The 11,602-nt window shown below is 42.6% G+C and overlaps 1 protein-coding gene across 17 annotated transcripts in view; it reads right to left on the bottom strand.

Annotated features, from left to right (window-relative positions):
• Positions 1-581: 581 nt before the first annotated feature.
• LOC1272313 (neuroglian) overlaps positions 582-11,602 on the bottom strand; it is a 47,789-nt gene continuing 36,768 nt past the window's right edge. For 4 of the 17 annotated variants that reach the window (XM_061663173.1, XM_061663174.1, XM_061663171.1 and 1 more), the window contains exons 7-10: positions 11,387-11,597; positions 6,930-7,048; positions 6,394-6,408; positions 582-2,635 (exon numbers count right to left, since the gene is read on the bottom strand). In XM_061663173.1, the coding sequence (XP_061519157.1) occupies positions 2,505-2,635; positions 6,394-6,408; positions 6,930-7,048; positions 11,387-11,597 (476 nt within the window). In that variant the 3' untranslated portion in view covers positions 582-2,504. Of the gene's footprint in view, positions 2,636-3,385; positions 4,931-6,393; positions 6,409-6,929; positions 7,049-11,386; positions 11,598-11,602 lie in introns of those variants that run through there. The other 13 variants (XM_061663183.1, XM_061663181.1, XM_061663182.1 and 10 more) reach the window with 10 other exon arrangements.

Here is an 11,602-nt window from a genome sequence, read left to right as displayed (position 1 = left end):
GGTATGCGTGAATGTGTGTGTGTGTGCGTTAAAGCAAGGATTATCCTTCACACCTGTTTCCTCCCGGTGGGGCTGTTGTGTGGTACACGAGTTTTTAAGCCCCATCTCGTTTATTTTACGGCAGCATTCCCGTGCTCCTGTTTTTTTCGAATGTGTTCACTGCTCTATTTCAATATTTGCACTAAGGACCCTGTGTGAGTGTGTGTGTATGTGTGTTTTGCTGTTGTTGCAATGCATAGCTCAAACGCGTATCTGTAGGGGACACCGCATGGAACATGTTTCAACTACGTTTTATATTTTTTCGTGTTTAGTTTCTGTTCCCCCACCCCCCCCCCCAGTCAGTAGAAGCGCGCAAAAACGATCGCACCGACACATCGAGAGGCGAGACAAAATTGGTTAGCTAAAATGAAAATGAAAAAGGGCAAAATTGAAAGAAATGTACTCAAAAAATAAATAAAATAAAACCGTTACCTTTTCTAAAACACAACCGCAAAAAAGAGTACCTAAAAGATGAACAAAATAAATAGAAAAATGGGAAAAAGAAACGCAACAGCAATGAAATAAAAAAAAAAACAAACAAATACAGTTCCTAGTAATGTTTTATTTATAAATTATGTTAAAGATAAAGATTTTCTGCTTCGCGCTTTCGCACAACGGGTGTGTGGTGCTGTTGCGTGGGAGAGTGTTTGTAATGGGAAGTGAAAGAACAAATATTGTTTTTCTCGATTACTTTTCGCGCAAGTTCTTAGATAAAAACCGACACACGTTTTGCTAGCACGGCGCCAAGTGGTTCGTTCGTTCGTTACTTTGTTATATATTGTACGGGAGCTTTTTTGTTGCCGTTTTTGTTCCTTCTGTGGGCTGTTAGAAGAGATTCATTTCACTTGTATTGGACGCTTCCGCCCTCCCCAGAGCACAACAGCCCTGTGTTTGGAGGCCTCAAAGACCACAGGCACGGGCTGTTTTCCGTGGCAGCGGCACCATCATCCACAAAGCGACACACTTCGCTCGGACCGGGGGTTTACACCACGAAAAGTTTACAAAACAAGCGAAAAACGGGGGGGTTGAGAGAAAGTACACGTAAAGATATAACAACAACCTGACACTTAGTAGTTATAGCAGCACAAATCTAGAGTTTCGTTGTTGCCTCCGTTGGGTTTCACTATTTTTCAACTGAAGCTGCACTAACACTTAGGGCGACGATAACAATATTCATAGCAAAATAAGAGAGAGAGAGTTCGTGTTTTGCTTTTCCTACAAAAAAGGCGTCTCAGAGTTTGGTTTTCGCAACCTATACCAACAACACGTAGCGTTAAATCGTAAAATCGTGGAGAGCGTGACTGTAAGATTTACACGTAAGATTACAATTTGGACGTAACAAAGTTTCAAGATTGTGTTGAACTGAACCCCCTCGCGCAAAAACTCCTAACACAGCAACGTCACACACACACACACCTTGCCCTGCATCTTCTTTCGCGTTTTAACGTGTTTTGGAAAGCAAATGTTTTGCAAACGAACGAGATTTTCATTGTGCGCGGAGTTCGTGTTTCGAAATTTAAAAAAAAAAAAACATATTAATGAGATTCAGTTTCTAGTCTTTGATGAAACAAAGTGAGGCGCGGTTTTCTGTATCGCGATTTTCTGTATATGTGTATGCGATCGCTAATGCACAGAGTCATTAGGCTAACGGGGCGGCTCCCACACACACGGGGCAGAGGCCTCAAATACGAGCGATTGCTCAATCTGTGTGTCACGTTGAGATTCTTAAACCAGATGGTATTCATGATAAAAAGGAAAAAAAAAAGCAAAATGATTAGAAAATCAAAAGCCACAACACACCCCTCCTCTTGCTCTACTGTTCCTTTCCGCCACGCTCTCTATATGGTTCGATGATCATTCACTGACAATGGGATTTGGCGCGACAAGCTTTTCCCGTATCCTTCTCCCGCCGCTACGTTGTTTAATACTTTTGCTAGCAATCGTCAACAGCTTTCTGTTTTAAAAGCGCTTTTCTCTAACCACTTCCACGGACACACACACACACACGAACGGCTGTGTGTTGTTTCTTTTGTGTCTTGTGATTTCACTATTCACTCATCTGTTGCCGAGAAACGAAAACCAAAAACGGAATTACTTTAAAAGAGAGCGAGAGAGAGCGAGAGAGATGGAGGGAAGTTTTACTCTATCTCAAAGCCGATTAAATTCTTAACGTATTCATCAGAGGCGCGGGCAGTGTCTTGCAAATTAATCCCTCCTTCTAGCATTCGCTCGCCCTCTCTCTCGCTGTATCTATTAAGTATTTCCTAATATTTTTAAATAGTTTCTCCTCGCGAGTGAGCGGCTTCGAAGTGTGCTGCAAGCGCGTGTGTTGTGCTGCTGTTGCTGCTGCTGTCGTTTTCAAACACATTAGTCGAGGCTGCTCTCTGCCCAGGTGAAAGATGATCTTGCGACGCGCGCGTGGGTGTATGTGTGTGTGTGTGGTTGCACACGAGCACACACACTTTTTAGACGTACGTTGCCATGCCTGCGTTGGCGCCCTGGAGCGATGGATTCTGCGGCGTCGACTGGGCGCTAACGGGCGGCTTGCCCGGCACGTACTGGCCAATGAAGGAGCCATCCTCGGTGAACTGGCCACCTGTGGGTCGCCAGGCGGGGAAGGGGAGAAGAAAATCGGGAAAGCAATTAGTAAGGTCAAATCGGGCAAGGTGGCAGAGAACACAAACACTAGAAGTGTATGTGTCTGTGTGTGTCTGTGTGTGTGTGTGTGTGTGTGTGTGTGTGTGTTTGTGTGTGTGTGTATGTGTGTGTATGTGTGTGTATGTGTGTGTGTATGTGTGTGTATGTGTGTGTATGTGTGTGTGTATGTGTGTGTGTATGTGTGTGTGTATGTGTGTGTGTATGTGTGTGTGTATGTGTGTGTGTATGTGTGTGTGTATGTGTGTATGTGTGTGTATGTGTGTATGTGTGTGTATGTGTGTGTATGTGTATGTGTATGTGTATGTGTATGTGTATGTGTATGTGTATGTGTATGTGTATGTATGTGTGTGTGTGTGTGTGTGTGTGTGTGTGTGTGTGTGTGTATGTGTGTGTGTGTGTGTGTGTGTGTGTGTGTGTGTCAACTATTCGCATCAAAAAGAACCCCTTATACAGGAGGTGTTGTGTGTGAGAGCGTATTGAAAAATAAAAATAAAGCATAAAACATTCGTACTACAAACTAAAAGTGGAAACCATAAATACCTACACAAAATTGCGTGCGCTCAGTGCAACGCGGAAGCGTTTTGGAGAGGGGAGAGAGCTTGAGGGTGGTCGCTCCGGATAACCGAAAAGAAAACATAATCCGTGAAACAAAAACCAGCAAAAACGGAACACTGATAACTTGGGCACCTTCTACGGCTTCTTCTTTTTACGGTTCTGATTGCCCGGCGGTGTTGTGTTTTCGATGGTTGAGAAGGTGGCGTCGTGCGTGCTGGTCGTGATGGAGTCGTTGCGTTTGTAATGATTTCTGCAATTTATTTTCGTTCACGGAACCCGCTCAACACCCCGGGAGAAGGTGTAGATGTATGTTTGGGGTGGCGGTGGCGGATCAAGGACAGCAAATTCGCAGTAGTTCGCTCCCATACCCCCCTCCTCTTTTCTTGGACGTTCTATCTTGTACGCTTGTGAACAACATTCTACAGATAAAAGAATTTTAGCGACGCAAAACGTACGCTCTCTCTAGAGAGTTGGTTGTGTGCTTGCTGTGATGCTCCGTGAATTATTTCGATTCGTTGCACTATGCTAACTTTACTAACATCCTACCGGCCCGCCCGGCTGGTCCTATTTCAATTAAATGTAAAAATTTGTTCACTTTCTACCAGCATTTTTTGTGTGTGTGTGTGATCTCTATAGTAATCTATGTTCAAAACTCTATTCGGGGTGGGTTTTTACAACAATATTGCGCTCACTATTACGAGAAGAAAAAAACAAACAAACAAACAAACACATAATTATGTTGTGTGATGATTTCACTTTTGATTTTGCTCACTAGTTTTCACAATGTTTTTTTCTTCACCCCGCCGAGCGCGACTGACATTTAAAACTACTTCCTAACACAAACGCATCATCTCACGTGCGCGATTGATGTGTGTGTGTGTACACCTAAACTTAAAATAAAAAACAACGGGTTTTCCTTCCCATCCGCCGGCCGAGAGGTGGCCGGAGAGATAAAAAAGGGGTATCATCGTGCGGTTCCCGGACTAACACACCAATATTCTACCCCAGCCCGTTTTTATTGAGGCCATTTTTCATCGCTTCGATTGCTTACTAGCTAGTGTAGTGGCTTTCTTATTTCTTTTTTATTGCGCAAAAAAACTAGTTCGACGCAGTTGGAGGGAGAGTTGATGTGTGGGGAGAGGTGGGAAAGGAGAGCAGCGGTTGTGGATTTTATAAGTTTGTTTTAGTGAGCTTTGAAACTCAATCCATAATTACAGAGAATCGATGTTGGACAACATCATCATTTCGGTACAAAATTTTCAAATTAGCCTTTTTGAACGGGGCTTTTGACCTGTAACTGTCCCTTAATCATACTCCCCCTTTTCCCAACTCTCGCCGTTCCTGTTACCTTTTTTTTAATCCTAATACATTCTTCTTTCGTAACGCTAACATGAATTCGGCTTTCGTTTCCAATCCACATTTACTCTACAATCTGTACGCTACTGTTGCGCGGGTAAAAAAAGGGAGAAAGGTAAGCGCGTACGTATACACGCTAGATAGGCGGTTTGGACAAAAAAAGAAGTGATGTAGCTCTACAACGATTTTTTTTCCTAAAAAAAACCACACACACGCATCCCTCACTAAACTAGTGTTGCGAACGCCTGCGAATTGCTATCCGCGTTTTTGCCACCCTTCCGGCCGTACTGTCCAATGAAGGAACCGTCCTCATTCATACCTTCTGCAGCACACACACACACACACACACAGGCGGCACGACGCGTAGCCGAGTAGAAGGGGTGAGGAAAACATAATTGTGGGAAAAGAAATGGAAATGAAAGAAAACGGAAAATCAAAATTAAATAAATATATATAAAGCAATTAAAATATGATACACAAACGAGAAACGATAACTTTTGATACGGTTTCTAGCTTCGGGGAAGACACAAAACCGGTGGTGAAAACGTGTGATAAAATAAATCTGTACACTATTGTATGTATATATATATATATATATATAGTTGCTGTGTGGGTATATATGTTAAAATTATGTGCAACTTGTTTGTCTAACTTTTTTTTTAACTAAAATAACACAGACCGAGAAAAACAAGCAAGCTTAAAAATGTTTTAATGAAATTGCACATAACATTGAGAAAAAAACAACATTTCATTACTGAGGTGCAAACAGGGAAAGGATAAAACGGAGAAGAAGAAAAAAAAATTGAAAAAGTTCGAAGCAAACACAGGTTGGTGGGATTGAACGGGCGATTAATGAAGCAAGAGTAGCGGTTGTGTGCAAAACATAATCAACACACAGAAAAAGAAAGCAAGACAAAACCAAAACTCGAAGGACACAAAAACAAAAACTCTTCAAAATCAAATAAAACAAAGCAACAGCACAAAAACCCGATTAAAATGCGCATAAGGCACAGGAGGCAAGGGGAAAACGCACAGCGGGAGGAGTGGGAGGGGGCGCAATATTTAAAAGACACCTTTGGGTCAGCTCAGTGCGAGGATGAGCCGTTTGTGGCGCGGGAAAAAGCAAACAAGCGCGACGCGGAGAGTTGTAAAAGCTCGCTGCTTTCTTCAATTTTTTGTTGCGCGCGCAAAGGAAACATAGTTGACATATTTCATTGATTTATAATTATCGAGACAAGGGAAGGGGGGGATTTTTAGAACTAATTTCTATAGAGACTTTCATCAAGGAAGGGGCAACTGGGGTGTGTTACAATAAGTTAAACTAAATATTCTAAATCTAAAGCTAGCAAAACTGGGATGTAAACCCATTCCTGTAACCTCAACCGTAGGATTGTTAAAGTAATGCAACTAAATAGAATATAAATGAGATAAATCGCAAAAGCACCTAGAATAGGAGACTAAATAGAAAAGTATAAGAGAGAAAGAGATAAAAAATAAGAGAACATGTAATATAAAAATAGAGAGAACAAACAAAAGAGATGATCAAATCAACAACAAACAGTAAGTGTGAGGACTAAAAAGGACTAAAAACGTTTGTATGGTGAATGAATAGAACGAAAACCAAAAAAATATTGGGATGCACAAAGAAATGTGTGGGAATAAAATGAACCACTCCTCCCACCACACACAGCTAATAAATCTATCATATATATAATGGGTGGGGTGTGGTGGTGTGTGTAATAATAATCGAGGTAAATGATGAATGTAGAATGTTTTGTTACTAACCCAAGGTACTAATAACTGATGCATGACGCAATTAGATGTACAGAGAGAGTGAGAGTGAGAGAGATAAAGAGAACGGATGGCACGAATAAATGATAGAGAGAGAGACGAAGAAAGAGAAAGAGAAAAAAACATGGGATGAGTTATAGGTGTGACTGTGAGCGGCGACAACAAGAGTGTGCGCGGATGGGCGGGCGGTGATGTGTGAACCCCATCCGACAGGTCGGTTGGACGGGTGGGTGGGTGGATGGGTGTATGGAATGTTGGTTGATGTGATTGGCACAGTAGGATGAAGAAATAGAATATGAAAGTAAAAGGACACACAGAGCGAGTGATGGCCTGTGGTGCTGATTATGGCAGGAGGAAATTCAATATAGAACACACACATCGTAGCAAAGAGTGATCGGTAGAAGAATATATGTATTATGAGCAGAGAGGGAGAAGAGAGGAGAAAAAAGAAAAAGGAAGAAAAGAGGATGGGGTTTGTTTGGTGGCTGGGGCAGGGCAGTGGTAGTAGCATAACACAACACAAACATTACCTGTATCACCTTCACCGTATTCCGCCATGGAATCTGTATCACTTTCCGGTCCTACTTTTTGCGAGTTCAGCGATTGTCGGCCCTGGCTTTTATTGTCCAAACTGTAATCACGTAAAACACTACACTCCATTTGGTATCAAAGCAGTGGACGGCTACCGTCCGTGGCTATTGTTTTTAGTATGTAATGTTGTGGGTATCGGGGGGGCTAAAGGGATTTTGGGTGGTTTTATTATGTGGAGGGATCGGAGGGGGATAAGAGGGGTCGAGGGAGGACTGATGGTTGGGCAAAAAGGCTGATAATTAGCTCCCAACAACTTCGAAGATACCCAGCAACGAACAAACACGACATGTTTTCGCTTAAAGCGAACTTTGACTATGTTTTCCGTTGTTGGGAGAGGAGGGGGGGGGGGGGAGGGAAATGATGTCTATCCTTTTGAACTCATCATACTGGTTTTTTTTTTAATTTTAATGGACAAACAAGGAAGACAAGAATGAAAACAAGTTTTCAAAGTGAATCGGAAAAAATGGGCATTAGGTGGTGGGCGGTGCTACCAAGAGATTGTCAGTTGTGGGTGAATGGGAAGTTTGCGGTTGGTAGGTTTCGACTTTTCTGCACAGCCGACGACACTCTCCCAATAGAGCCGAATGTGAGAATTTATTAACACAATGTGGGATGAGGATGTGTTAGGAAGTTATGGATACAAAACGGGATACGATTTTAACCGGAAACAGAGTGCGTCCGGTTTTTTTCTAAAGCTGATATTTACACACCCCGGAGGAGCCCAAGTACTCATCGCAGGGAAACGAAAAAAAAAAACAAGTTGAATATTTACACATTCGAGAACTTTCAAACGTATTTCTTCGATCGTTTTTTATCATCTTTTTGCCTTATTAAAAGTAAAATGCTAGTATTAACTATAGTTATCAACAGGAACTGTGTGATTCCAGTTTCTATTTTGTAGTATTTTGTTTTGTTGTTGGTGTGCATCGTTTTCGAATCGGAAGCCGTGAAACATGTTGTTCGATTAACGGAAGGTTTTTAGTAAATACTACCCCGGTTTCTATACTAAGGCCTTAACACCTAGTTGAGCATTCAACAATACTTCTGAAATATCTACATACTTATGCAGGTTACGGCAGGCACCGAGTGTGTTGGAAACAGTAACCGAGTAGGTATTTAAATTTATGATGAAGAAATACGTTAAACGCCCAAGAAGTTAGGGATATGTTAGGATGCGATGACGTTACGGCCAAATATTGGAAGATACACCAAGAAGATACAACTTGTGCAATTATATCTGTGTGTGCATCCGTATGGATGAGCTTTAAGCATGAAGGGGGAGATGCACGAATGTGAGAGAAATGTTGTTGGGTAGTAAGAGGGCTATAAGAAATAGTTCTAAATATATAATACTGATTTCATTAGCAGTGTATGAGAGGTTACGCTTAAATGGAAGGAATATAAAGGTATGACAGGGGCAGGCAGAGGGTGCGGGATGGATGGTTTTTATATGAGCTAGGGTGAGGTAGACCAAGTAGAAGTAGAATTAGAATAGGAAAGATCTCCAACGGTTATACAGTTAAAAACAATAGCATAGGGCGGTTTTGGAAAGTAAGTACATGTACAAATGTGTTATTTATCTAACAGATGCTTAAACACTAGGAGGATGTTAAAGAGTATTTATATAGCGTATATAAATGCCTACACAGGAAAGATAGAGAGAACGATTAGTTAGAAAGAGGGTGGGGTGTAAAGATGGAACCAGTGCAGATGCAGATGAGATGCAGTTAGGGATGAAAGGGAATTGGCCTGAAGATAAAAGATGCTGCCGAGGCGGCTTTTGGTGTGAAAACACGCACGGAACGGAGGCGCTGAAATCGTGTGCTGGAATGGGGTTAGTGTACTTATACAATTGTGCACGCAAATGCATTTGGAAGATGTAATGCACGTGTGTGGGGTGGTGTGGTGAGTAACAGCAATTTTTTGTTTCAATATGAACGAAACCAAATTTTATGCTCTTACGATTGTTTTTAATAATTCCTCATAAAGTTTATCCAATTTGCAGCACTGTGCGGTGTGCTTGTACCAAAAGGGAACCAATGTTTCTGATTGTGTGAAGCGACAAATGCTCACAACTGTTACATCTTCCAGCAAAATGTGCCATAATCAGTGCTGCAAAATGTCATGATCACCACGAGAACATGTGCACCAACGAAAACGATGAAGATATCCGTGGTAGCTTGATGCTCATTGCTGATGCTCACTGAACATTTTGATGACATTTTGTTTAGCACCCAACTCTTGGTTGCTTACTTGATTCATGACATTTTCTCCCAATGGTAATCACAACATTCTTGGAATATACTAGGCAGGTGGTTCCAAGCAATAAAATGAGCATTGTTTCTCGCTTTGTCTGGTTTGATTGTCTGTCTGGTTAAACAGAGCGGGAAAACATGCTCATTTTGTTTCTTGGAACCACTCGCACCTACCGCATATCTCCCATGACTATTGTGATGATCACCGACAGAAAATGACGAAGTGACTGACCAAGAGTTTGTGGCACGAAATGTCACCAAGCATGTGATGGTCGCACCAACTGTTTGAGTCTCACTTCTGATCATCACAGTAGAGCTCGTGACGCTGACATGATTTGGTTTTAGCCGAAATTTGTCATGATTATGTCAGTGCCGTTTTCCAAAACTTATCACAGTAAAAAAAAAGTCATGACATAGTGACTGACTAAGCGATGGTCGCAGAAATGTCACGATTGGTCACACCAATCGTTTTGAGTATCACCTCTGATTATCACAATTGAGTAGGTGACGCTGAGATGGAGATGGTTTAAGTCAGATTTTGTTTATGACATTGACAGTCACATTTTGCAGCACTGGTCCCAATGGATCGTGTGTGTGTTTGTGTGGAGGAGGGGGGGGGGGGGGGGCGAGGTTTGTGTGAGTGAGTTAACAAGCGTTTGCTCTGTACAAATGTTGCCAACAATCGCGCCTACCGCCGACGGTACGCAATCTTCCGAAAACGCTGAAAATCCAAACACCTAGAGGTTAATGCAAAATTTACCTTCAAGTACCAGGAACCACAACAAACCGTCACCTTCATGCCGCTCCCCTCCCGTGCTTCCCCTTGCATAGGAGATAAAGGGTGAAGGGAGGGAAGCGCTTTAGAGAGAACTTAACCATACATTAACAGACACAGCTTCCAGACACTGTTAAAAGCTCCACACACACAGAGTGAGAGAGAGAGGGAGAGATGCGTAGGGCATCTCAGCAGTAGTGTTTAGACGGAAAAATGGAGAATGATGATTGTTGTTGTTGGTTAAGTTTCACTCGATTAAGAAGTGAGGAAGGAAAAACAGATTGGCGAAGGAGATGATCATGAAGGGAATGATGGTCAAGGAGTGTTACAGCAGGAGAGAGAGAGAGAGAGAGAGTACGTACTGATAGATAGTGAAGATCATATATACACACGCACGAAAAATGAATGAACAAAGAGTTCGGAAGAGAGAGCGAGGATCCTAGAAAAGGATCTTTAAATACAAATGTGACTTCAAACAGAGCGAAAACTTGAAAGGGCGCAGCGCAGTTTCAGAAGCCAGAAGGGAGCGGTAGCAAAGGAAGGTTTGGCTACTAATCACAGAGTGTAAATTCAGAAAAAAACACACACACGAAGCGTGCGCGTGAAAATTGGAGCAGCAGATCGAAACGGGCAATGGAGAGATATTTTGTCGTGTACGTCATAGAGCGAGCGGGAAAGTACACGCGACAAAAATTGAACATGGAAGATGTAAAAAAAAGACACACACACACACAAAAGGTAATTGTATGTGGGAGATGAGATCTTGCGATTGAAGAAACAGGAAAAAAAGCAGCACAGCGCGTTAGGCACAAACGGTGTCAGATACAATAACAATAATAAAAACTCCCAATTTGTTACGTTAACAAAAACCAAACGCAACGCTGCAGAGAAAACAACAAATCCGGCAACACACACCAGGCAAAATGAAAACAGAGATTAGGAAAAGTGTACAGTTTACAAAAACAAATCAAGGGTAACAGTAGCAACAACAGTTGCCATGTCGTGAGGCGCACAAGAGACGAGGGTCTAGAAGACCCAATTTTAGGGTTTTGGACCCCCGTTACTGTCGCACACGCAAATCAAGGGCAGTGGAGTTTTTCGCGAGAAAAGAGGCTTCCTCTTGTGTACGTACGGATTTTGTTTGTTTGTATAAATAGGATTAGAAGGAAACAGAACAGGAAAATTAGCTTGAAGAGCGCAAAAGGGTTTTTTGTTGTTGGGGGATAGGGAACGACTTAAATATCATGGTTAGAGGTATCCCCTCTTTGCGGGCTGCGTTTATGTGTGCGCAAGGCACACACCGCACAGCAATGCAAAGGGAGAAAACGAACTGCTGTGGCCACCTGCGCGCGCGCACACAACTTACGGTTGCGAGTACTCCGGGAAGCCGCCCTCCTCGGTGTAGTCGTTGCGGCCGTTGGCCAGCTCTCGATCGTGCACGTCGTATTTGCCGCCCCGGTTGCGCTTCACGATGCAGATGATGATCAGCACCAGTATGAGGAACGCGATCGCCAGCATCATGCCGATGAACCAGCCGGCCGTCGCAATGTTATCGCCCGGCACCTTCACGGAGCTCTCTGGA

Source organism: Anopheles gambiae, chromosome X (genome assembly GCF_943734735.2).
Source record: "Anopheles gambiae chromosome X, idAnoGambNW_F1_1, whole genome shotgun sequence".
Classification (NCBI taxonomy): Eukaryota; Metazoa; Arthropoda; class Insecta; order Diptera; family Culicidae; genus Anopheles; species Anopheles gambiae.
The sequence above is the reverse complement of the archived record's forward strand: the minus strand, read 5'-3'. Positions and strand labels throughout refer to the sequence as shown.